This window comes from Bos indicus, chromosome 15 (assembly GCF_029378745.1).
Source record: "Bos indicus isolate NIAB-ARS_2022 breed Sahiwal x Tharparkar chromosome 15, NIAB-ARS_B.indTharparkar_mat_pri_1.0, whole genome shotgun sequence".
In the NCBI taxonomy this organism is placed as follows: domain Eukaryota; kingdom Metazoa; phylum Chordata; class Mammalia; order Artiodactyla; family Bovidae; genus Bos; species Bos indicus.
In genome coordinates this window covers 34707078-34730590 of record NC_091774.1, presented here as the reverse complement: position 1 = coordinate 34730590, position 23513 = coordinate 34707078, and the positions used below count along the sequence as shown (strand labels likewise).

General features: G+C 47.2%; 1 protein-coding gene across 3 annotated transcripts; it reads left to right on the top strand.

Annotated features, from left to right (window-relative positions):
- Positions 1-1820: 1820 nt before the first annotated feature.
- On the top strand, positions 1821-22700 carry ZNF202 (zinc finger protein 202). Of its 3 annotated transcripts, XM_019975667.2 has the most exons (7): positions 1821-1942; positions 16672-17166; positions 17827-18037; positions 18392-18480; positions 19397-19526; positions 20066-20185; positions 20889-22700. In XM_019975667.2, the coding sequence occupies exons 2-7, from the start codon at positions 16765-16767 to the stop codon at positions 21881-21883; spliced, it is 1947 nt and encodes a 648-aa protein (XP_019831226.2). In that variant the 5' UTR covers positions 1821-1942; positions 16672-16764; the 3' UTR covers positions 21884-22700. The 3 variants fall into 3 exon arrangements, with proteins under 3 accessions (XP_019831226.2, XP_070659680.1, XP_019831227.2); XM_070803579.1 differs by lacking the exons at positions 1821-1942; positions 17827-18037 and having other exon boundaries at positions 17033-17162; XM_019975668.2 differs by lacking the exons at positions 1821-1942; positions 17827-18037 and having other exon boundaries at positions 17033-17166.
- The last annotated feature ends 813 nt before the right edge of the window (positions 22701-23513 follow it).

The following is a 23513-nucleotide window of genomic DNA, read 5'->3' as shown; positions in this document are numbered from 1 at the left end:
GGTCGGTCACGAGGTCCGCTCGCTGCATATGTTGGGACCTCATTATCTTTGCTCCCTGCTCTTAATAAACTTACCCCCTTTCTGAAATACTCTGTGTCCGGAAATTCTTTTCCAACTCACGCTCAGACTGACACAACACTGTCCATGATAACAATTATAAACAACATATATTATCACTAGCCGAATGGCTATTCAGACTGTGGAATGTCATGCAGAAAGATAGCAGGAATAAGGGTGAAACGTATGTACAATAAACAGATGTCCAAGACCCGTTGCTAATGTTGTGGAATCCGGAGTCACAAAACACACCTCAGAGGACACTGAGGACAGTGGAGTACAGTTTATTACGCCAGCAGGTCCAAGGGGAATCAGTTCCCAACAAGGACCCTGATGTTTCTGAGAGGCCCAGTTTTACACCACGCCCCCCAAGCCCCCACATGACTGGTTACATGTTAGCAACCTCTTTGTTGTATATGACTGAGTTTTACAGTAGGTGCTAGGAGAACAAAAAATTAAGGTTAAACTGTGGGGGGGGGGGGGGGGGCAGGGAGGGAAACAATGACTTTTGCATCAAGGAGGGATGTCTTCATGGTTAATCTAAGATGGGCAGCCTGGCCTCAACTATAATATGCCTTTGCCATCTGTAGGAAGGTAAGTCTCCAGGAGATATGATTTTCATTGGCAATGGTTTCCTCACTCTTGGGCAGGGTTCAGGCCCAGTTTACATCTTCCTTTAAGATGGATGACAGGCTTCAAGATGGGAGTCTCTCCTGCTTTCCTCACACTGGCCCCACCACTAGGAGAAAATGGCAAACTGATGACTCCAACACGAACACACACATACATGTGCTGCTGCTGCTGCTTCTGCTAAGTCTCTTCAGTCGTGTCCGACTCTGTGTGACCCCATAGATGGCCTCCTACCAGGCTCCTCTGTCCCTGGGATTCTCCAGGCAAGAACACTGGAGTGGGTTGCCATTTCCTTCTCCAATGCATGAAAGTGAAAAGTGAAAGTGAAGTTGCTCAGTCGTGTCCGACTCTTAGCGACCCCATGGACTGCAGGCCACCAGGCCCCTCCGTCCATGGGATTTTCCAGGCAAGAGTACTACAGTGGGGTGCCATTGCCTTCTCCGACACATACATGTGCGTACACACAAAAGGAGTAGGAAACTGAAACCCACTCCAGTATTCTTGCCTGGTAAATTCCACTGACAGAGGAGACTTGAGGGCTACAGTTCACGGGGATAGTAAAGAGCTGGACACGACTGAAGCCACCAAGCAGCAGACCAGCAAGCTTCTACTAAGCTCCAATCAGTTCACATACAAGATACCATTTAGCCCTTACAGTAACAGTATTATCTGGCCCATTAAAGAAGATGGACACTGAGGTTCAGAGGTGGATTTGTCCGAATCCCTACAACTGATGGCAGCTACAAGAGGCAGTATTCAACCCCCAAACTGCTCTTTTCCACCATGCTTCCCTGATAATGCAAAGAAAGGGGGGGGGGGGAACCAAGAAAAACAGGTAAAGATACAGGTATCAGAATTAAAACGAACACAACAGCCGAAACATAAAAAAGAAAAGAGGCCCCCACTGCAAGGGCACGAGTGTAAATGCACTCCCCTACAACCCCATAGCCCGTCCCCCTGCAGAGCGGGGCAGGAGAGCTGGACAGACGCCCTTGAATCGGGTTCGCGTCCGGGTGAACAAGAGGCCTCCTAGAACGAGGGGGCACAGAGAAACAAGCAATCCTCCCAGCGCCTAGAAAGGCCCCTGGGCGGCAAGGAGGCGGGGCGAAGGGCAGTTTCCGGTTCCGGGCGCAAAGGCCCCACGTGTTCCGACCCGCCGGGCCCCGCGCGGCTCGGATCCGGCGGCACTGCCTCTGCCGGGAGTGGGTGGGGGAGAAGCCGGGGCAGGGGAGGAGCCGCCCGAGCTGTTGGAGCCGTGAGTGCTGGGGGCTGGGCCGGGCCGGGCCGGGCCGGAGCGGGCTGAGCGGGGCTAAGCGGCGAGGAGAGGGAGGGGTCGGAGACCCCGCCCCCCTGGAACCCCGGGGGAATCGTACTGTCCTGGGGAAGGGGTGGCGGCAGTGCGTGGAGGGGGCCGAGGCGTGGTGGTCCCGGTGTGTCTTGGCGGCTGAAGCAAGAACCTCCAGGGATGTGGATGGCGATCCATGCTTCTTTCTTTGCAGCCACCGCCCTCCGCCCCCTCCTGAGGCCTGCAGAAACGCAGTTAGTTCGTACCTCCCGTTGCTTCCGCGCCAACGGCCCCCTTACCCCTGAAACCGAGGGAGGAGTGGTCGAGGCCCCTTCAGTTCCGGCGGCTTTTTCTCACCCCGTCTCTCACCTGGTTAGAGCAATCCTCCCGAAGGCTCCCTGTCCTGGCGAGCCCCATCACTTTGCCAACCGCTAACTCCGCTGCAACACACGCAGATACACTCACCCGTGATTTTATTACCCGTGATCATCGGAGGCTTTGGAGACCATCTGGTCTGTGCCTTTTCAGCTCACTGTGACCGACCCGAACCTCCTCTCAAGCCAGTGACTGCTGTCTTCATTTGCAACTTCCCTCCTCCAGCCCCTAGCAGCCAGTTTTGGCACTTCTCGACACCACCTAGCGCTACCCTCAGTGGGAGTATCCGGGCCCGGCTTTTTGTCTGGTTTCACTAAAAGTTTGTTAGTTTGTCTGCCATGGATTTGCTTCGTTTTCTCGGAAAGTTAGCCAGGTTTTAATTTTTCTGGACACGGGAAAGAAAAGGAAAGAAAAGGGAAAGAAAGAAACAGGATGTTCTTTTCTCCTGGTCACTTTGATAACCCTGTCTGCCTTGGTCCTGGGGTGCTCCCACATCTTAGCACATCCAGGGTCTACTTAGAGGCTAGACTTACTACTGTTGCTTTCTGTCTGGCCACATTCTGCTGGTGACACCCAGGGCAGCCTCACTCAGAAGCCACAAGGAAAGCTAGTGGAGTCGCTCATCCCTCCAACTTCTCTTCCAATCTGCTCTACGGGCCTTGAGCCAGAAAGCCACTTAGAAAGTGTGGGGCAGCCATGGGAGGCTTGTTAGTGGGAGATATATGACAGGGGAGCTGTTAGGGTTTGCAGGCGTTTGTCTTGGGTAACTTTCTGCTTTTACTGTCCCGTTTAAGAAGGTTGGCAGGGGTGGAGGGAGGACGGGAACTTTTCTTCCTAGGACCAAACACCTGGGATTCCTGGTCTTTCCCCCTTTATTCTCCTGCTGTACCACTTTTGCACTCTATATATACTATTTCAGTAGACAGTCATTTCAAGGGTATATCAAGGTTTTCTACTAAATGAGGGACTCTTGAGCATTATAAACTATACAGATGAGGTAAGTTACAGGTTTACAACATTATTTTTCCAATTATTTGGCAGAAGTGTAAAACATATAATGGTCCTAGACACTTTTCTGCCTTTACGTTTGGGCAGCACTGCAAAAGTTGGACGCCTTCTGCTCGTATCCTAGATTTCCTTCCTTTGCTTTTGGTACTGGTCCTCGGACTTAGCAAGCATCGTCATCCCCTGGAAGCCCCACAGGTTCCTGGAGCCACCCCCAGAGTTACTGTAAGTCAGAGCTGGGGCTTGATCATTTGCATTTCTAACAAGTCCTCTGGTGCTGGTGCTGCTGACCTGGCTTTCTCAGAATGAGAACCACTGCCTTTGGCCAAACTTCTTCACACGTCCCAGTGGTTTGAGCATCAAAATAGCTGTGTGAGCACCTCTGTGCTTGAAACTAGTAACACGATCTTGTGTGGGTAATATAACCACTTAGGTCTGAGTTCTTTCATTTGTAAAATTAAGAAAATGTCCTTTGTAGCCAAGTGCAACATTATCTTAAGCTGAATTGATGGTGAAATATTGAGTTTTCCCCTTGATTTTCTTAATTCTCTTAATAGGAGCTTTAATTTTGATCACATAGCTTATACCCATATTTTCAAGTTTTGCTGTGACTTACTAGTATACTGAAGTCCCTGCTGTTTTTTAACTACATTAAATTCTTTCGGATCAGGGCCTGTGCTTTTTTTCCTCTTTCTTTGCCCAGCATCTTGAATTGTGTGGGAAACACAATTGATGTTCAGTAGATATTTCTGGGCTGAATGAACTTCATCCCCTGCTTTTCTCCTCTCTTGAAGAAGCGTCTCTCCACTAATTCTTTGTAACAAACTAGTATATGACTATGCCACCTGATTCTCCGCAGGGGATTGAAATAAATGCTGATGTCAAATTCCTGTAACTGTCCCCAGAAGCCCTGGTACCCACTGATTCTGAACTACAACTGAATATTCAAGTTGGAGGAAGAGAAGTGAGCCACTTAATTAAATTCATCACAGTTTTTATTGAGCATCTTTTTTAATCAAGTTTGCCAAAACGTTAAGAACTGGAAATATCAAAACATATAAGGAGGCCCTTGCCTTCAGGGATGGGGCTCACAGTGGGAGACAGACACTAAACAGCACAAGAATGGCATCCTGTGATTACTTCTACTTTAGGGCCGTGATGTAGCCTGAGTGGAAACCTGGTACTACTCCGATGCTTCTGGTCCAGCAGGCGTGGGTCCCATCCTTCATCATCTCATCATATGGAGGGGAGCCTTGAGCAAAGCCAGGAGGAAGTCACCTAGATACAGAGCAGGGAGTATCTTGACAGAATATTAATTAAAAACTAAAAACATAGTGAATGACTTTTGAATTAACTATTCTGAATTATCCATATTTACACCTCAGGTCAGACTACGTTTACAAAATATATTATCCTTTTTTTTTCTCATTAAATAATGGTTCCTCTATGTGATGGACATTGACCATATTCATTGTAGTGAATTAAATGCATTTGGCTAGTTTAACTCTTGGCTGGATAATAGCTGCTGCCCTCATCAGGGTGGGTGTCAGGTTGGGTGGTCACCTTTTTCCTACTTCAGATTAATTTTTGATGTTCAGTTTTAAACTGAGGCATATAGATTGGCCTGCTTTATTTAGGCTTTTAACCACCTCTGAGTAAAAACCTGCAAGATTAAAAAGCCCAGCTTCATGTTGTAGGTTAACCACTAGGCTCATGGTGGCAGGATGTTTAATTGTGGACTCACGACCTGTATTTGGGCTCTGGCCCTTCTCAACTCTTGAGTAAATTCCTCTCACTATCTTCAAGCTAAGCTAATAAATTATGGCTCAAGTACTGAGGCCACATATCCTTGTACCCTTCAAAGCTCCTCCTCTGTTACCATCAAAAAGCTGGATAGCTTTCTCTAAATGATCCAGCTCCTCTACCTTTAGGTAGAAAATCCCCATTTTCAGGATGAGTTGATGTGACTTGTCCCAGATGATATATCTCCAGGAGGAAGAACACAGGTTGTCTACCTCTGAAGGCAGAACTGTCAGCAGTGGGACAGGAGTGCCTCCTAGGCCTGTGGACATACCTATCAGTTCAGTTCAGTTGCTCAGTTGTGTCTGACTCTTTGCGACCCCATGGACTGCAGCACCCCAGGCTTCCCTGTCCATCATCAACTCCAGAGCTTGCTTAAACTCATGTCCATCGAGTCGGTGATGCCATCCAACCATCTCATCCTCTGTCATCCCCTCTCCTCCCGCCTTCAATCTTTACCAGCATCAGGGTCTTTTCCAGTGAGTCAGTTCTTTGCATCAGGTGGCCAAAGTATTGGAGTTTCAGCTTCAGCATCAGTCCTTTCAATGAATATTCAGGACTGATTTCCTTTAGGATGGACTGGTTGGATCTCCTTGCAGTCCAAGGGACTCTCAAAGAGTCTTCAACACCAGAGTTCAAAAGCATCAGTTCTTTGGCACTCAGCTTTCTTTATAGTCCAACTCTCACATCCATACATGACCACTGGAAAAACCATAGCTTTGACTACCTAAAGGAAACACTTTGTTGTTGTTGCTAAGTCACTGCAGTCGTGTCCGACTCTGTGCGACCCCATAGACGGCAGCCCACCAGGCTCCCCCATCCCTGGGATTCTCCAGGCAAGAACACTGGCTGCTAAGTCACTTCAGTCGTGTCCGACTCTGTGCGACCCCATAGACAGCAGCCAACCAGGCTCGCCTGTCCCCGGGATTCTCCAGGCAAGAACACTGGAGTGGGTTGCTATTTCCTTCTGCAATGCATGAAAGTGAAAAATGAAAGTGAAGTCACTCAGTTGTGTCTGACTCTGCAACCCCATGGACTGCAGCCTACCAGGCTCCTCCGCCCATGGGATTTTCCAGGCAAGAGTACTGGAGTGGGGTGCCATTGCCTTCTCCGAGGAAACACTTTCATTAAAACTAAAGTGAATTATTGCAATTATTATAGCTTTATTTACAGTTATCATGTTTATATTTACTCTCAATTACATTTTTAGACCTTGATCCTAACCACAAAAGGCTACAAAATTTGGGGGCAGGAGATATTTATGTCTTTATATGTTGAGTCTAATGAAGGAAGAAAAAATTAAATGGCAAGACTGTCTTAAATAGTTTTTAAACATGGTTTGAAGCACACTGATCATGATGTGTTAGAAGGCAAGAAGTCTGAAGTTTTTCCCTTTCATTTCTTTTGCCTTCTGGGTTAGGTTTGCAGATGGGTGTACAGGTTCAGCTTGGGTATACAGGTTCAGCTCCAGATGGCTGCAATAAAGGAGATCCCACAGTAAAAACACATGAATTTTTTTGGTTTCCCAAGAAATTCTGTTTCCACTGTATTGTAATCAATTGTATGCAGTAGTATTGTGTCTAAAAAAATGTATATACCTTAATTTTAAAAGGCTTTATTGCTTAAAAAAAAAAAAAAAGATGCTAACCATCATCTGACTCTTCAGCAAATGATAATCTTTTAGCTGATGGAGGGTCTTGCCTTGATATGATGGCTGGTGACTGATCGGGCTGCTGTTGGCTGAAGGTTGAGGTGTCTGTGGCAGTTTCTTAAAATAAGACAACAGCAAAGTTTACTGCTTCAGTTGACTTCCTTTCATAAACAGTTTCTCTGTGGCAGGCAGTGCTGTTTGATAGCATTTTACCCACAGTAGAACTTCTTTCAAAATTGAAGTCATTTCTCTCAAACCCTGCTGATTCTAAATCCTTAGTTGTCATTGCAACAGTTTTCACAGCACCTTCCCAGGAGTGGGTTCCATCCCAGGAAAACACTCGCTTCCATAAGAAGAGGTTTCTTATTCATGAAGGTTTTATCATGAGATTATAGCATTCAGTCACATCTTCAGGCTCCATTTCTGATTCTAGTTCTCTTGCTATTAAATAATAAGACTTGAAGGTCAAAATTAAGTCTTTCATCCATGGGCTATGGGATGGTTGTTGTGTGAGCAGGCATGAAAACAACATTAATCTTGTACATCATCAAAGCTCTTGGGTGACCCAGTACATTTTCAATGAGAAGTAATATTTTGAAAGAAGGCTTTTTTTCCCTTAGAAATAGGTTTCATCAGTGAGTTTAAGATATTCAACAAACCATGTTGTGACAGATGTGGTGTCACCCAGGCCTTGTTGTTCCATTTATAGGGCACAGGCAGAGTTGATTTAACATAACTCTTAAGGGCCCTAGGATTTTCAGAATAGCAAATGAGCAGTGGCTTAAACTGAAAGTCACCAGCTGTATTAACCCTTAACAAGAGAGTCAGCCTGCCCTTTGAAGCTAATTATTGACTTATCTTTAGCTATGAGGGCTGCCCAGTGGTGCAGTGGTAGAGAATCCGCCCGCCAGTGCAGGAAACGGAAGAGATGTGGGTTCAGTCCCTGAGTTGGAAAGGTCCCCTGGAGTAGGAAACTGCAGCCCACTCCGGTATTCTTGCCTGGACAATCCCATGGACGGGGGAGCCTCATGAGCTACAATCCATGGGGTTGCAAAGAGTCAGACATGACTGAATATACACGCTGTAGCTATGAAAGTCCCAGATGGCAACTTCTTCTAGTAAAAGGCTGTTTTGTTTACATTGAAAATACGCTGTTTAGTGCAGCCACCTTCATGAATTTTCTTAGCTACAGCTGGATAACTTGTTGCAGCTTCTTCATCAGTACTTGCAGCTTCTCCTTCCACTTTATGTTCATGGAGATGGCTTCTTTCCTTAAACCTCATGATCTAATCTCTCCTAGCTTCAGACTTCTCTTTTGCAGCTGCCTTACCTCTCTTGGCCTTCACAGAATTGAAGAGGACTAGGGCCATACTCTGGATGAAGCTTTGGCTGGAAGGATTCAACGATCCTTTGAATGATGGGCTGGTTTGATAGTCTATCTAAACCACTAAAACTTTCACCACTTTCTTATATTTATGAATTCCCTGGAGTAACACTTTTAATTTTGTTTAAGAAGTTTATCTTTGCTTTCCAGTTTGGCTAACTGGTGCAGGAGGCATAGTTTTTGTCCTGTCTTATCTTTGAATGTGCCCTCCTCATCAAGTTTAATCATTTCTCATTTTTTATTTAAAGCAAGAGACATGTGACTCTTCCTGTCACTTGAACACTTAGGGCCCACTGTAGGGTTATTAATTTTGTTAATTTCAATATTATTGTGTCTAAGGGAGTAGGACAAGAGAGATGGGGGAACAGCTGGTCAGTGGAGCAGTCAGAAAGTACACATTTATTGATTGTTTGCTATCTTATATGAGTGCAGTTTGTGGCACTCCAAAACAATTGCAGTAGTAACATCAAGGATCACTAATCACAGATCACCATAACAAATATAAAAATAATTAAGTTTGAAATATTACAAGGATTATCAAAATGTAATTACATCAAGTGAGCTAATGCTGGTGGAAAAATGGCTTGCTCCATGCAGGGTTGCCACAAACCTGTAATTTGTAAACTGAAACAAACAAAAAAGCAGATCATCTCTGAAGCATAATAAAGATGAAATGCAGTAAAATGGGGTATGCCTGTACGGCTGGATTTGCCTCAGGTTGCCTCTTCCTGTTCAAGGGAGGGGACAGAACTGTGATTTAAGTAGAAGCGTTGCTAACGTGGTCTTAGGCAGGAGAACCTATCTTTAAGTTTGCATCCTGTGTCCCAAGGACCTTGTTTAATCTTCGCTTGTAAGTGCTTTCAAAACAAGGACTCTCATCTTGGTTTAACACTTTATTTTTTCTTTTTCTGGCTGCACTGAGTGGCTTGCAGGATCTTGGTCCCCTGACCAGGGATTGAACCTGCGCCATGGCAGTGAGAGCACCAAATGGACTAACCACTGGACTGCCAGGGACCTCCCTTGTATTAGTTACTCAGTCATGTCCAACTCTGCAACCTCAGGGACTGTAGCCCACCAGGCTCCTCTGTCCATAGAATTCTCTAGGTAAGAATACTGGAGTGGGTATTTTCCACTGGAGAGCCATTTTCCTTCTCCAGGGATCTTCCAGAGCCAGGATTCAAACCTGGGTCTCCTGCATCACAGGCAGATTCTTTACTGTCTGAGACACCAAGGAAGCCCAGAAAACTCCCTAGACACTGTGCTTTAGATGTAATAGTAAACAGACCAAGATTTTAAATCTGTGCATTTACATTTTTTTCTTGGACTTATGATGAAATAAAGGACTTTTGCTTATCATTTAAATCTTGCTTTCTTCCCAAAAGGATTTAAAGTAATTTGAAGGAAAGAGAACAGAATATATGGAGCATCTGCCATATACCAAGTTCTGTGCTGAGCAACTCAGTGTGTGACTTGATTTATCCTTCCAACAACCATGTGAGGTGCAAAGTGTTAGCCAACATTCTGAAATTTGGACTGAGGTTTAAGGAGTATCCCCTGGCTAATAAATGAGGAAAGGGGTCCAGACTAAGGCTCTGGAGCCCCTAACCATTATATGTAGACTGTGGTTGGGCATTAGCATAAGAATAACTAACAGTAAAGTGGAAGAATCTTTCCAGGAGGAGGATCTTAGTGGGTAATCTTTAGTTTTAAAGAACAGTGCAGGAGTAGTAAAGGGCAGTGAACAATCTTCATTGGCTGATTTCTAGAACAACAGGAGGAGCAGTGGCAAGGTCTGGTTAGCCCCAGTGAGCAGACATTCACATCTCCAGGCTCTGGACCTGTGTCATACAGAGAAGGCAGACTGGGAGGGATTTAAGTATCAGCTGAATGTCATCATTTGAACCTCTGATCACTGTTTTCTTCTGAAGATTATTTGCCAGTAAATAGATCTAGTAGATCCTATCATTCTTTAGATTAGATGCTGTAGGACTACAGACCACCCACATGGTAGTAACATTTTAAGCTAGAGACCCAGGTATCTTTTCACCGCCTGTAGTGTTCTGTTCTTGTCAGTAGGATTGAGTTAGGGCGTGTGTGTGTGTGTGTGTGTGTGTGTGTGTGTGTGCATGCATGTGTGCTCAGTCGTGTCTGACTCTTTGCCACCCCATGGACTGTAGCCTGGCTCCTCTGTCTATGGGATTCTCCAGGCAAGAATACTAGAGTTGCCATTTCCTCCTCCAGGGGATCTTCCTGACTCAGGGATTGAACCCGTGTCTCTTGAGTCTCCTGCATTAGCAGGTGGATTCTATCCCAGCTGAGCCACCTGGGAAGCTCACTAGCATGGGACTCACTCAGGGACAGAGACAGCTGGGCCAAAGATGGAAGAAAGGTCTTGCCTCTCCACCTCTCCTCCCCAGTCTTGCCCCAGACATCTTAGAAACACTGAAGAGACTAGGTCATGCGGCCTGCCCAGGCAAAGGCGCATGAAGCGTCTCTGCAGACATCATGTTCAAGCCTTCTGAAACCAGGTCTTCCACTTTTTTTGGCCTGGCCTCAAGGTCTCTCTGTAGCATCCTGGTTTGGGGTTTTTAGCTATCACTGTAGGGCCATTCCAAGGACAGACACTGAGGGGAGGCATTAGAATAGCAAAGGCAACGAATTCCTAGGCAGACTCGCAGGGTAGCCCATCCCATAAAGGGCAGAATAAAATACAATGTCCATTTTCTGTCTCTAGTACTGACATGTAACATTTGCACAGCACACTAGTTTGTAAGCTCTCACAGACCTCAGTGAATCCTGTGTATTAGGGGCGTGGTTGTCTGCAGAGAGTTTCATCCTTTACAAGCACTCGTGTCCATTGTCTCAGGAAACCCCAGGTTCGTAGGGATGTGGGCCCAGACATACATCTCTGGATACTGAATCTGGTACTCTTCCCACAGCACTGCCCACCTCCTCCCTTCCCATCTCCTGCCCCAACAAGGACAGCTCTGCTTCCCTTATTCTGCTGTTGGCTGATTTTTTAAAAATATTTATTCACTTATTTGGCTGTGTCAGGTCTTAGTTGTGACACGCAGTATCTTTAGCTGCTGCATGTGGGACCTAGTTCCCCCACCAGGGATCGAACCCAGGCCCTCTGCATTGGGAGAGCAGACTCTTAGCTGCTGGACCACCAGGGAAGTCCCTGCTGTTGCTGACCTTTTGCCTCCATCTCATCTTAGCTTGCCAAAATAAATACAAAACAAGCAAATAAATCAGATTTTATGTGGTGCTACTATGTTCTCTTTTTGGGGAAAGCAAAGCCCTGTAAGAGCATCACCCTCTGTTGTAACACATAGACTCTGTAATAGGGAATCTTGTGGACTGTGCTACATGAAAACATGAGAGTTCCTGGCCGGCTTTGCTGGGGAAGTTCTTGGACTTTTAAGATATTAATAATAGAAATCCCTTCATTAATCTGGAGACCCTGTGTATCAATACCATCTTCTTCCCCTGCCTTGCAGATGTGGGGGGGCATTGTCCTGATAAATCATCATTGTTCAGTTGGTGAGTCATGTCCAACTCTGTGACCCTGTGGACTGCAGCATGCCAGGCTTCCCTGTCCTTCACTGTCTCCCGGAGTTTGCTCAAACTCATGTCCATTGAGTTGGTGATTCTATCTAACCATCTCATCCTCTGCCATTCTCTTCTCCTTTTACCTTCATTCTTTCCCAGCATCAGGGTCTTTTCCAGTGAGTTGGCTCTTCGCATCAGGTGACCAAAGGATTGAAGCAACAACATCAGCCCTTCCAATGAATATTCGAGTTGATTTCCTTAAGGATTGACGAGTTTGATCTCTTTGCTATCCAAGGGATCCTCACCACAGTTTGAAAGCATCAGTCATTGTTGTAGTTGCGTTAAATTACTTTATGTCTGGTTTTGTGATTATTAAAATTGATTCAAATCTTCAGAGGAAAATAACTTTGTTTTTCTTTTCCAAACACACAGTTCTTATGACTTATATGTGGATTCTCCCAGGGCAACCTGAAGATTCCTTGTGATGAGTTGTGGTTTCCTCACTTCAGGAACCACTGACAATATTCTGTTTTATTCACAATCCAAATAACAAGTGTTTTTTTCCTTATTTATCCATCTGTCTAGCACATAGTTTGCTGAACAAATGAATGAATAAAAATTGATAAGACACTGGATCTGTCCTTCTGGAGAAAGACTTACCATGGTGTCTGCCTGGGAACCTGTTGACAGCCTTGAGCTGGGTGCTGTCCAGCCCTGTCCTCAGAGCTTCGTGGTCTGGTGAATTAAACAGGAGTGTGAGCGATTCTTACTACGCATAAAGTAGATATATGTGTGTGCTGTGATACAGGGTCTAGGTTCCTGTGCAAACAGTCTGGGAGAACCAGGGAAGGTGTCCAGGAAAAGCAGGTCTGAAGGATGAGTAGAATTGACCAAGTAAAGGGGGTAGAAAGGGTATTTCAAGGAGTGTCAACAGCATCAGGAACAAAAACCCAGTGAGAGCACAGAAAAGGGAGAGAGCTGTACATGCAGGCAGCAACGTACAATGGAGTAGCAGTCATGCCCCGTGAGGGGCAAGGGCCAGGTCTTGCAGGGCCTCAAGAGTCAAATTACAAGGAGTTCAGATTTTTTCCTGTGGACAGTGTGGAGCTGTTGGCTGATTTTATATGTTAGGAAGTTTAGTCAGGGACTTCCCTGGTGGTCCAGTGGTTAAGACTTCACCTTCCAGTGCAGGGAGTGCAGGTTCAAACCATGGTCGGGTAGCTAAGATCCCACAAAACATAAAACAGAAGTAACAGTCCACATCAAAAAAAAAGACAGACCTTACTGAAGTATTGCAGGTGGAGCTGACGTGGACATGGCTCCTGTCCATCTGGGGATGCTGGCACTCATCCACCTCCCTTCCCCAAAGCTAAAGGTAAATGTGTAGGTTCCAGAAATAAAAGCTGGAGGAGGGAGTCACTCTTGACTCCACCACAGCCCAAGGAAATTTCACACCAAAATAAAGGCTTCTAGTATTTGGGGTTCTAATACCTGTACTCCCAACAATGTGATATGAGAGTGGGGGACTGGTAGGGACAGGGGAGGAATATGGAGTTGAACCATCTGCCAGCCTGGAGCCTGGAAAAGCTACTGTGAAAGTGTGTCTACTGATCACACGGAAGGGCGAGGGAAGTGTAGACCTTTATAGCCTTGGGTCAGAGGCTTAGGCCTAAATAACACACTGTCAGCATGATTCAGGAAATACTCTGAGAAATTAAGATCATTGAAACCACTAGTACTTGGGTAGAAGCAAATGAAATTTCATTCAAAGGGCTCACTTTTATAACCTAGGGCTCTCAGGTCTCCCAAAGGAAATGGGCAAAAGCATTAAAAAAATTACAAACTGCTCATGAAGAAAAACCACCATGAGGTAGAGCAGATTTAATATGTAGGAAAATTAGCCCAGGGAGATCTGTTAATTATGGAACTTTCTAGAACAGACCATGAAATTACATAGTACATGTTTTCAGGTAATGGAAAAATGAAGTGAGCCTGAATGAAAACTGCTTTGAGATACAGATTTTAAGAATGAATAATTTGGTCATTAATGGGCAGCATTGGACATTAGACAGCATGTTATAGCTGTTAAGAATGAACTGCTAGGACTTCCCTGGTGGTCCAGTGGTTAGGACTCTACCCTTCCAATGCAAGGGATATGGGTTCAATCCCTGATCATGGAACTAAGACTTCACATGCCATGTGGTGTGGTCAAAAAGTTTAAAAAGAGTGGATTACTGACATTGAGGTGAACCTGGGGCAGTTGTGCATGTATGCTTAGTCGCTCAGTCGTGTCTGACTCTGCGACCCCATGGACTGTATCCCACCAGGCTCCCTCTGTCCATGGGATCCTCCAGGCAAGAACACTGGAGTGGGTTGCCATTTCCTTCTCCAGGGGCAGTTGTAGTGAAGCAGAAAAAGATGGGGACATGAAGAACCCCTCAGGTTGCACATGGAGAGTGGTGGTGGGGGCAGCCACCAGGAGGACACTGGTGAGATTTGAACCTGGTACTTCATCCCACACACATGCCTCTGTGGTTATAGGGATTACTGGGTCATCAAGCTTTGACTAAGGGAATGGCAAAGGAGATGAGATGGATGAATTTGATTTAGAACATAGATTTAACGAGATTTGGTGAATAAAAGAGAATAGAAACTTACAGTGGGAAAGACTTTAATCCTGTTAATGTAGGAAGGAAACTTCAAAGTGGAGACTTACTCATCTAGATGTATTTATTGTGCCATTTCTTATGGGTATTGGAGATTGACTACAGCATAGCTCCCTACTTCAAGAAGTTTCACAGGAAAGATACACGATGGCTGGGTGATATGGCAGATTTGAGATACAGATGTGCTCAGATAGCTAGGGAAGCAGTGATTCCTAACCATGCTTAAGGGCCAGGGAATGGGTTCAAAGAAAGCATCTCAGAAAACATGAAGCCTTATCTATGTCTTGAAAGACAAGTTTAACCTAATGAAGGGCCAAGATTCTGAAGGAACTGCATGTGGAAAGGACAAAGAGCATAGAGCTTTTGTGTGCTTCACATGCACTCTGTGTGTGTGTGTGTGTGTGTGTTTGAAAGGAGAGGAAGGCAAAGGAGTAACAAGATGAAGGTCAACCTAATACATAATCCTTAGAAGTTCGTATTTCAGTTACAAGACAAGAGAGGAGTGATTGAGTATCTTAAATAAGGAAGGGACAGGACCAGATTTGTGAAGAGCACTCACTCTGGTGATAACGATGAATGGTAACTTAAAGGTAATGAACCTGGAGACAGGTAGCTCATGTGTAGAGGCAGCTGCAGTAATCCAGAAAACTGATTAAGACCTGAACTGTAAATCCCGGAAATGAAGAAGAAATAAGAGAACACGTGCAGCATCAGGGGTGGGAGTTTTCCATACATAAGGAACAGACTCTTAGGGACTTGGAGGTCTGTAAAGACAGCCTACTGTAGGGAGGTGAGCAATGCATTCATTATAGCAGGTGCCACAGAGAAAAGGGGAGGATACGAGCCCTGAACCATAAACAGAGGCTGGTTGTGAAGGGCTTCATGTGCCATGCTAAGGATTTTGGAACTGATCTTACTTACAAAGTTACTATTTTAAAATGTTGGGTGATGCCGTTGTAACTATAATTCAGAAAGATAATAGTTAACATTGGGGCACCATCGCTCTTCTAAGCACTTCACAGATACTCCTCATAGTAACCCTGTTAGATGGATTCCATCCTTACCTCCATTCTGGAAATGGGAAAACAGGCAGAAGGAGGATAAAAGTTGACCATGGGCCCCACACCTCATAAACAGTAGAGTGAGGATTCAAACCCTGACAGTCTAGCTGTCTGACTCCAGGACTCTTAATCTTAATCATAGATGCCTTAGGTGTTTCTCAACTAGGGTGCACATCAGAACCATATGTAGCATTTCTTAGAGATACAGTTGTCTTGACTGACTTGAATCAGAGTGTCCAGAAGAATGATGTGTGATTCTGTGTTCTGCAAAAGCTCAACTGGTGAATGTGTTGCACTCTGCTCATAGCTGAGAGCTACAGAACTCCCAATAAGGAAGTCGTGGCAATAGTCCAGGCAAGAGGTGAGGGCCCAAGCAGGAGGAAACAGACTTAGAGGCTTAAGAGGCAGAACTGGTTTAATGAGCTATAAGCAACAGGGAAGAATCAACATTGAATCCAAAGATTATAAAGTTGAGTGTTTACTTAACAAAGTGATGATCTCAACCAACAGAGGATACCAGGAAGAGGGGTGGATTTGGGAGTTAGAATCATGAATTTAGTTTTCAGCATTCAGGTTTGAGGGTCTGTAGTTCTCCCAGTTAAAGACATCTTAAGAGGAAGGTTGCTTCAGGGGGTGCCTGTGTGCCAGCCACTGTTTCTGTGGCTTTCCTCACTGTTCCCTCATACAGTCCTCCCCTCAAATCTCTGAGAGTCCCCACTTTACAGAAGAAATTGCCAACAGAGTGTGATTCAGTTCACTGAACCTCCATTAAGTCTTCTCTACTTCAGGCCTATTGATGTGTCGCTTCTTGGAACATATATCCCCATGTATATGTCAGCATGTGTGTGTGTTTGTAAAACAGGTGGTAATCAATACCACATTTTTAGCAGGCAGTTTTAAGTGTCCTTTCTCCTACCGTTTTCCTTTAAGGTTAACAGATTTTATGAAATAGAAATGCAGTATTTTTTCTGTTTTTGTATGAGGTGTGATCCTTGCCTAGGAAAAGGAATGGGAGAACATACCTTCAGGCATGGATTACCCTATTCCAACTAGGTCTAGGTACAGAGGATGTTACAGAGATTAGGGGAAAGGGAACTTGAGTTCGGGACTGTTATGTGTACAGGATTAAGACTGAGCTCAGAACTGTGACTCCTGTGCTTACCTTCATGCTTAGCCTGTTGTCTGTCTTCACTTCTCTACCCCAGGTTCCTTGGGAGGAAACTCCTGGAGGCGCCTAGGCTGATAGAGGGGGAACGTTGTGAGCTCTCGATGGTTTGAGGCCACCTCAGAGCCAGACAATGGCTACTGCCTTGGAGCCGGAGGACCAGGATCTTTGGGAAGAAGAGGGAATTCTCATGGTGAAACTGGAAGATGACTTCCCCTGTCGGCCGGAGTCTGTCTCACAGAGGGATGACCCTGTGCTTGAGACGTCACACCAGAACTTCCGGCGCTTCCGCTACCAGGAAGCAGCCAGCCCGCGGGAAGCCCTCATCCGACTCCGAGAACTGTGTCGTCAGTGGCTGAGGCCAGAGCGCAGGACGAAGGAGCAGATCCTGGAGCTGCTGGTGCTCGAGCAGTTCCTCACTGTCCTGCCTGGAGAGCTGCAGAGCTGGGTGCGGGGCCAGCGGCCCGAGAGCGGCGAGGAGGCCGTGACCCTGGTGGAGGGTTTGCAGAAACAGCCCAGGAGACCAAGGCGGTGGGTGAGGAGGGGGAGTCCTGATCTGTGTGATGCGGAGGGGGTCTACCGGCTGGAAGGATGGCTAGGGCTCACAGAAATCACCTCGTAAACTTAACTGACTCTGCCCTTGGGTTGCACCTAGATCCATATGCCCCATGGGACAGTGGAGTGTGTGTTTGTGTGTGTGTGTGTGTGTGACTTCCTGGTTCTTGAAACACCTGCCTGGGGAGGCCATCTTTGCGGCTTCATCACCAAGGGTGATACCGCTTTCCTTTTCCCTTTCGGTATTGAACCTCATTTTCCTGGTGGGGGTGGGGGTGGGGGTAGAGAATTCTTTGACTTCCTCAGAGGTTCTCAGCCCCTCAGTCAGAGAAGCCCCTCCTAAGACAGCAGAGGGTGATGGGAAGGATGGCACCTCAGAGCCCCAGTGATGGGCAGGGTTGAGGGAAAAAAGAAAACAGGGCTGTATCTGAATGTCCCGCGCCCCCCTCCCCGCCCCCGCCCGTTGTTCTGGCGACAGTAACCTGAGCTTCCCCTCGCACACACCAGGGGGACTGGACTTCCCCCCTTTACCTGGGCCCCCCTGGGAGTTTTCTGATGGCAGCTTCTTCTGATGTGAGCTCTGTGACACCCAGGACTTTATCCTGACTCAGCGGTGACTGGAAGTTGGAATTGTTCCCAGGTGACTGTCCATGTTCACGGCCAGGAAGTCCTGTCCGAGGAGACAGTGCCTCCAGGAGCAGAGCCCGGGTCACCTAGTGAGCTGCAGGACCCTGCACAGACCTTGACCCCCGAGGAGCTCCGTGAGGAGACCACACAGAGCCCAGATCTGGGGGCGTCAGAAGAGCAGACCCTGTGCCAGGAGTCGGAGCTCCAGCCCCTGCAGGAGAGCGGTGGGAAGCCCACAGGAAGCGGGGGTCATGGCTGAGTGAGGGGTGGGGGTGTTGCTCTCAGATGGGGAGGCTGGTAGAGCATGAGTGGAGGAAGCCACAGGATGCAGGGTGTTGAAAGGAGGCAGTACTAGCCATAGTCTTGCGAGAGCAGGGCCACTGTGGCCAGCAGAACTCTTGGTTATTCCCCTGGCATTCCCATAACGTTATAGGTAGCAGCTTTGGGGTGACTCAGACTGCCCTTAGGCCAGTGTCTCGACCCCACCCTTCCCACCAGAGACCATGGGGAATGCTCAGCTCTTTGCTGGTTATAGGGCTGCCTTGCACGTGACTGATCTCCCCTTTCTGTCTTCTTAGAGGTTCCAGTGCTCCAGAACCCAGCCCTTCCTGAAGAGAGGAACTCTGGAAACTCCGAGATGGTCGCCCTTCTCACTGCTCTATCACAGGTGCGCCCTCATTTCCGTCTGCATCGCAGGGAACTCGAGGAACCATTGAGCATTAACTGTACGCTGAACAGATCAGACAGGACACAGGCTTCCACTGTCCATTGCCAGGTTAAGCTCTGAGTTCCGCGCATGTCTGGAAGGGGAGGAGCTGCATCTCACGGAGAACATCTCAGTTGGATCTGCAGGCTCCAGAGCTTCTTGATTTGCCACTGACCTGAGGGACTAACAAAATGGGGTTGTTTTGGGAAAACTCTGGTACAACTTTGAAGTTGTCAAAGGAGGATTTGTTTTTGATTTTAAGAAATAAACTTGATAGTCATTTGTAAGGGTGACTGGCCTGCAAAATCAGTTTCTGATTTTGGTTGCTGTTCTCTTCTCTTTCAGTCAGGCCATGGCATTCAAGAAGAGCTCACCAGGTCAGGAGCCCTGAAACTAAGCTGAGTGGCTGGAGAATAAAGGAATAGAGCTCATCCTTGTTTTTAGATTGTAGAGCTGAAGAGGGAAGTCCTGTTGATGCTAGGTAGACTGTATAAGTGGTTCATGATTGGGTAAGGGCAGTTAGGAAGAACTTCCTAGAAAAGATGAATTTTTGCAGAGATACAGATTCCATTAGAATGATGACTTCCAAGACCTTTCTCATATTGTAAATAATATCCTTGGGAAGAACAGTGTAGTCTGGTGCTGAGGGAAAGTGATTGGATTGGAGGGAACAGGAAGAGGGTCAGTTGCAAGAGCAGAAACTTGGGAAGCAGCAACAGAAAATGAAACACAGGTGTCCTGAAAGGAACCAGGTGTCCCATCTGAGTTTCTCTGTCTCTTGGATGGACTGTGCCTGTATCAAAGACCTTCCTTCCAGGAATTAGATATGAGGCTCCATGAAGCATCACATTGTAATGGAATCCTTGTGTTGTTTCAGGGCTTGGTCGCTTTCAAGGATGTGGCCGTATGCTTCTCCCAGGACCAGTGGAGCGATCTGGATCCAACCCAGAAAGAGTTCTATGGGGAATACGTCTTGGAAGACGACTGTGGAATCGTGGTCTCCCTGTGTAAGGAATTTCAAGTGTTTCTAGAGTGTCCTGAGCACAAAGATCTTCCTCTTGTTGGAAACTGAGGGTGTCTTAGACTTTCGTTGCACATACTACACTTCTCTTACACTGACCCTACCGGTGACATGAAAGGACAGCTGAAGAAGATGATAGCTTTCAAAATTAAAGGGAAGAGAAAATGCCTAGAAAGTAGTTGGAAACTCGAACAAGAAAATAGAGCTATAATATTATAGTTTTAATGTGAGTTTTAGTTTAGTGCACATAGGTAAGCATATCAGTTTTGAAGCAAGCAATAAAAGTTTGGAGTATTCTACTTACTTGAATATAGGAAAAGAGGGTAACACTGCCAGTTTTGTGATTACTGAGTTACCGGTGAAAGGCAAGAGATACAGTTCCCATCGGGCTCAAGCCAAAGAGACGGAAGGTTTGAATGGCCTGCCTATGGGATTTTTCTTCAGTCTACCGAACAGAAAAGATCTGCTCTTGACACAGGGGACTGTTGAGCCAATCGTGATGTCCTGTTTCCCTCTCTTGAGCAGCCTTTCCAATCCCCAGACTGGACGAGATCTCCCATGTCAGAGAAGAAGAGCCTCTGGTCCCAGACGTCCCAGAGCCTCAGGAGCCTGAAGAGCCAGAAATTCTGAGTTTTACCTATACAGGTGAGGAGTGATAGGGGATCTGCCCCACCCTCACCCCCTGGCTGGCAGTTCCTCTGGTCAGTGTTTCCCTCGCCCTCTGGAGAGCCCCTCTCTGGTTCTTGTAACGGCTCAGCCAACACCACTGTCTCCCTCTGAAGCCAAACATTCTCTCTTTTCTCCCCTCTTCACACCTGTCATTGGTTTCAGGGCTCTGTAATACAAAATGGTGACAGGAAAAAAAGGAAACTTTTGGAATTGCAGCTATACCATTTTTTAAGCCTTTACACAAACTCTTGATCCCTAGTCTCCACATTCGTTCTGCACACAGACTTCTCTAGTTGTGATGCACAGTTTTAGTCGCCTCACTTCATGTGGGATCTTAGTTTCCTAACCAAGGACTGAACCCACATCCCCTGCATTTAAAGGTGGGTTCTTAACCACTAGACCACCAGGGAAGTCCCTCCACATTTGTGAAAGGAGGATGATAATGTTTGTCCACATGAAGGCTGTTGCCAGCATGAGATAACATGTAAGAAAGTTCTCAGCATACAACAGGCACTCAGTTGACCAGTTACTTCTTTTTTTCCAGCCTCTGCAGTTGAGAAACATGATATTCTCTCTATACGGTCTTGCCCTCTCAGAACAATGTAAAACTCTCTCCACTGTGCAGAAGGCACACCTTCTACATCTGTAATCGCCTCCTTTCTCCTCTCTGTTTCTACAGGAGACGGGAGTGACGACGAAGAAGAGTGTCCTGGGCAAGAAGATCTGAGTTTGGAGGATCCACACAGGTCTGTGTCAGGAGATACAGAAATTCACCAAACTCCAGACTGGGAAATAGTCTTTGAGGATGATCCCGGTAGACTTAATGAAAGAAGATTAGGCACAAAGATGTCTCAAGTCAGTAGTTCAATGAACCTTCAGGAAACCATGCCCGTCCACCTGCTGTTAGGGAGACATCATAACTGTCCTGTGTGTGGAAAGAGTTTCACTTGTAACTCCCACCTCATTCGACACCTGAGAACTCACACGGGAGAGAAGCCCTATAAATGCATGGAGTGTGGGAAGAGCTACACACGGAGCTCCCATCTCGCCAGGCACCAAAAGGTACACAGGACCAACGCTCCTCACAAATACCCGCTAAACCGGAGGAGTCTGGGTGAAGCCGCCCCTCTGGTCCAGGCGGAGAGAACCCCACCCGTGGAGAAGCCCTATAGGTGTGAGGACTGCGGGAAGCACTTCCGCTGGACTTCCGACCTCGTCAGGCACCAGAGGACGCACACGGGCGAGAAGCCCTTCTTCTGTACCATCTGTGGCAAAAGCTTCAGCCAGAAATCCGTGCTCACCACCCACCAAAGAATCCACCTCGGAGGCAAGCCCTACCTGTGCGGGGAATGTGGCGAGGACTTCAGCGACCACAGGAGGTACCTGGCCCACCGGAAGACACACGCGGCCGAGGAGCTGTACCTGTGCAGCGAGTGCGGGCGCTGCTTCAGCCACAGCGCCGCCTTCGCCAAGCACCTGCGGGGACACGCCTCGGTGAGGCCCTGCCGCTGCAGCGAGTGTGGGAAGAGCTTCAGCCGGAGGGACCACCTCATCAGGCACCAGCGGACACACACAGGCGAAAAGCCGTTCACGTGCCCCACATGCGGAAAGAGCTTCAGCAGAGGCTACCACTTAATCAGGCACCAGAGGACCCATTCACAAAAGGCCTCCTAGCCAGGGCCGCACGCAGGGACACCTGCCTTCAGCCCTCTCCTGGGGACAGACTGGGAGAGGCCCTCTTGTCGGCTAGAGGCGACCTCGTCTAGGGCATCTGCCTGACCTGCCCAAGTCTGATGACACCTTCCCGCAGCTAAATTAGCTCCTGGCAGGACCTCTCAGCCTTCCTCCACACCGTGAGGAGATGTTCTTCCCAAAGTTTGCCTGAAATGAGGCCTCTCCTTGGCTAAAATGCTCCCGCCTCCACCGGGCAGGTGTGAAGCAGGGGGAGTGAAGACACAAGAGGTTGGGCTTATTATACTTGCCCCCATCCTGAAGACAACAGTCTCAGCTTTGAAGTGGCCCAGGACCAATCCTCAGGGTTGGTGAGGGACCAGCCTTTACGATGCCGTCCTCCCTGGGCTCTAACATTAAAGCACACAGCCCTGAAGTCAGGGCAGGAGAACCGCGCCTGACCCCATAGATTACCTGTAAAAACCTCTCACTGGTTCACTTCCTCACCATGCACTTTCCTTTGACTCTGGGGAGAGGTGTGAGTAGCATTTGATGGGCAGAAACATGAAGGTGGCTTCATGTAGACCTCGTCAGGCTGCTCTCCTCTCCAAGGTTAAAATGACACCAGGTGCTAGACACTGCCTGAAAGGGGGGCCCAGGCAGCAGCCTCTTTCCTCGTGGGTTTCTCCTGTGAGAAGGCTTGTGCCTGGGCCTCCCAGTTTCCTGGTTTTGTCCCTGGCACTTATTCTGCCACAAGTGGGATGTAGCATTTGGGTGCTGAGGGATTCAGTAAAGCCTGATTAAAATCATGGTGAAATCATTTACATTTCCACGTATATACAAGCCCACCCACCCTATCCTCATCACATGGGTTTGTGAGGGGATTTTTGAAATGGTATCAGCTGACAGAGGCACTCTTAACGATTGTAGAATCATGGTGGACGGGCTCACTTTATTTACATGAAGGAAACTGGAGAAGATCTAAGCTCAAATTACGGGAAAATTAAGAAAGAGCTGTTGCTGCTGACCAAGGCCATCCAGACTATTCTGACTCCCCACCCTCATCCTCCCTCCCTCACCCTCTGACATTAGGGAGACCTGGGACCCTGAAGAATTTACCAGGAGTAAATGGCTTTCATGTCTGCATTGTTGGCTTTTTCTTACATGATTTCATTTTCATGTAAGAACTAAAGCATAGGATCTCATGGCCCAGGGGTCTCTGTTGTCTGGTAGAGGTTCTGTGGAGCTGAGGCTGAATAGTTATGAACCTCATCTGCTCTGACTGAGCATGGCCAGGACTGGGGAGACCATTCCCTCCGTCCATGGAGCACAGGGTATGGGATTAAAGCATGAAAAGGGAGACTGTCTTCTGTGCCTGGTTTCTTCTGCTCTGTTTATTGAGCTCTTGTGTGCCAGTGTTCACCCGGAGAGCATGGGTAGTGAGATGACAGAGCCTCAAGCTCAAGAGCTCAGCAAAGGGGATTCTCGTTCTGGTCAGTGATGGTGTTCCAGCTGACTGGCTTTAACTCCGGTTGACCGTTGTCCTCCTAGAAGCATGTACATATGAAATTTCTAAAAAGGAGCACTGACAGCCAAGATCCCTGGTTTCTAGGGCTTTCCACCCATACCAGTC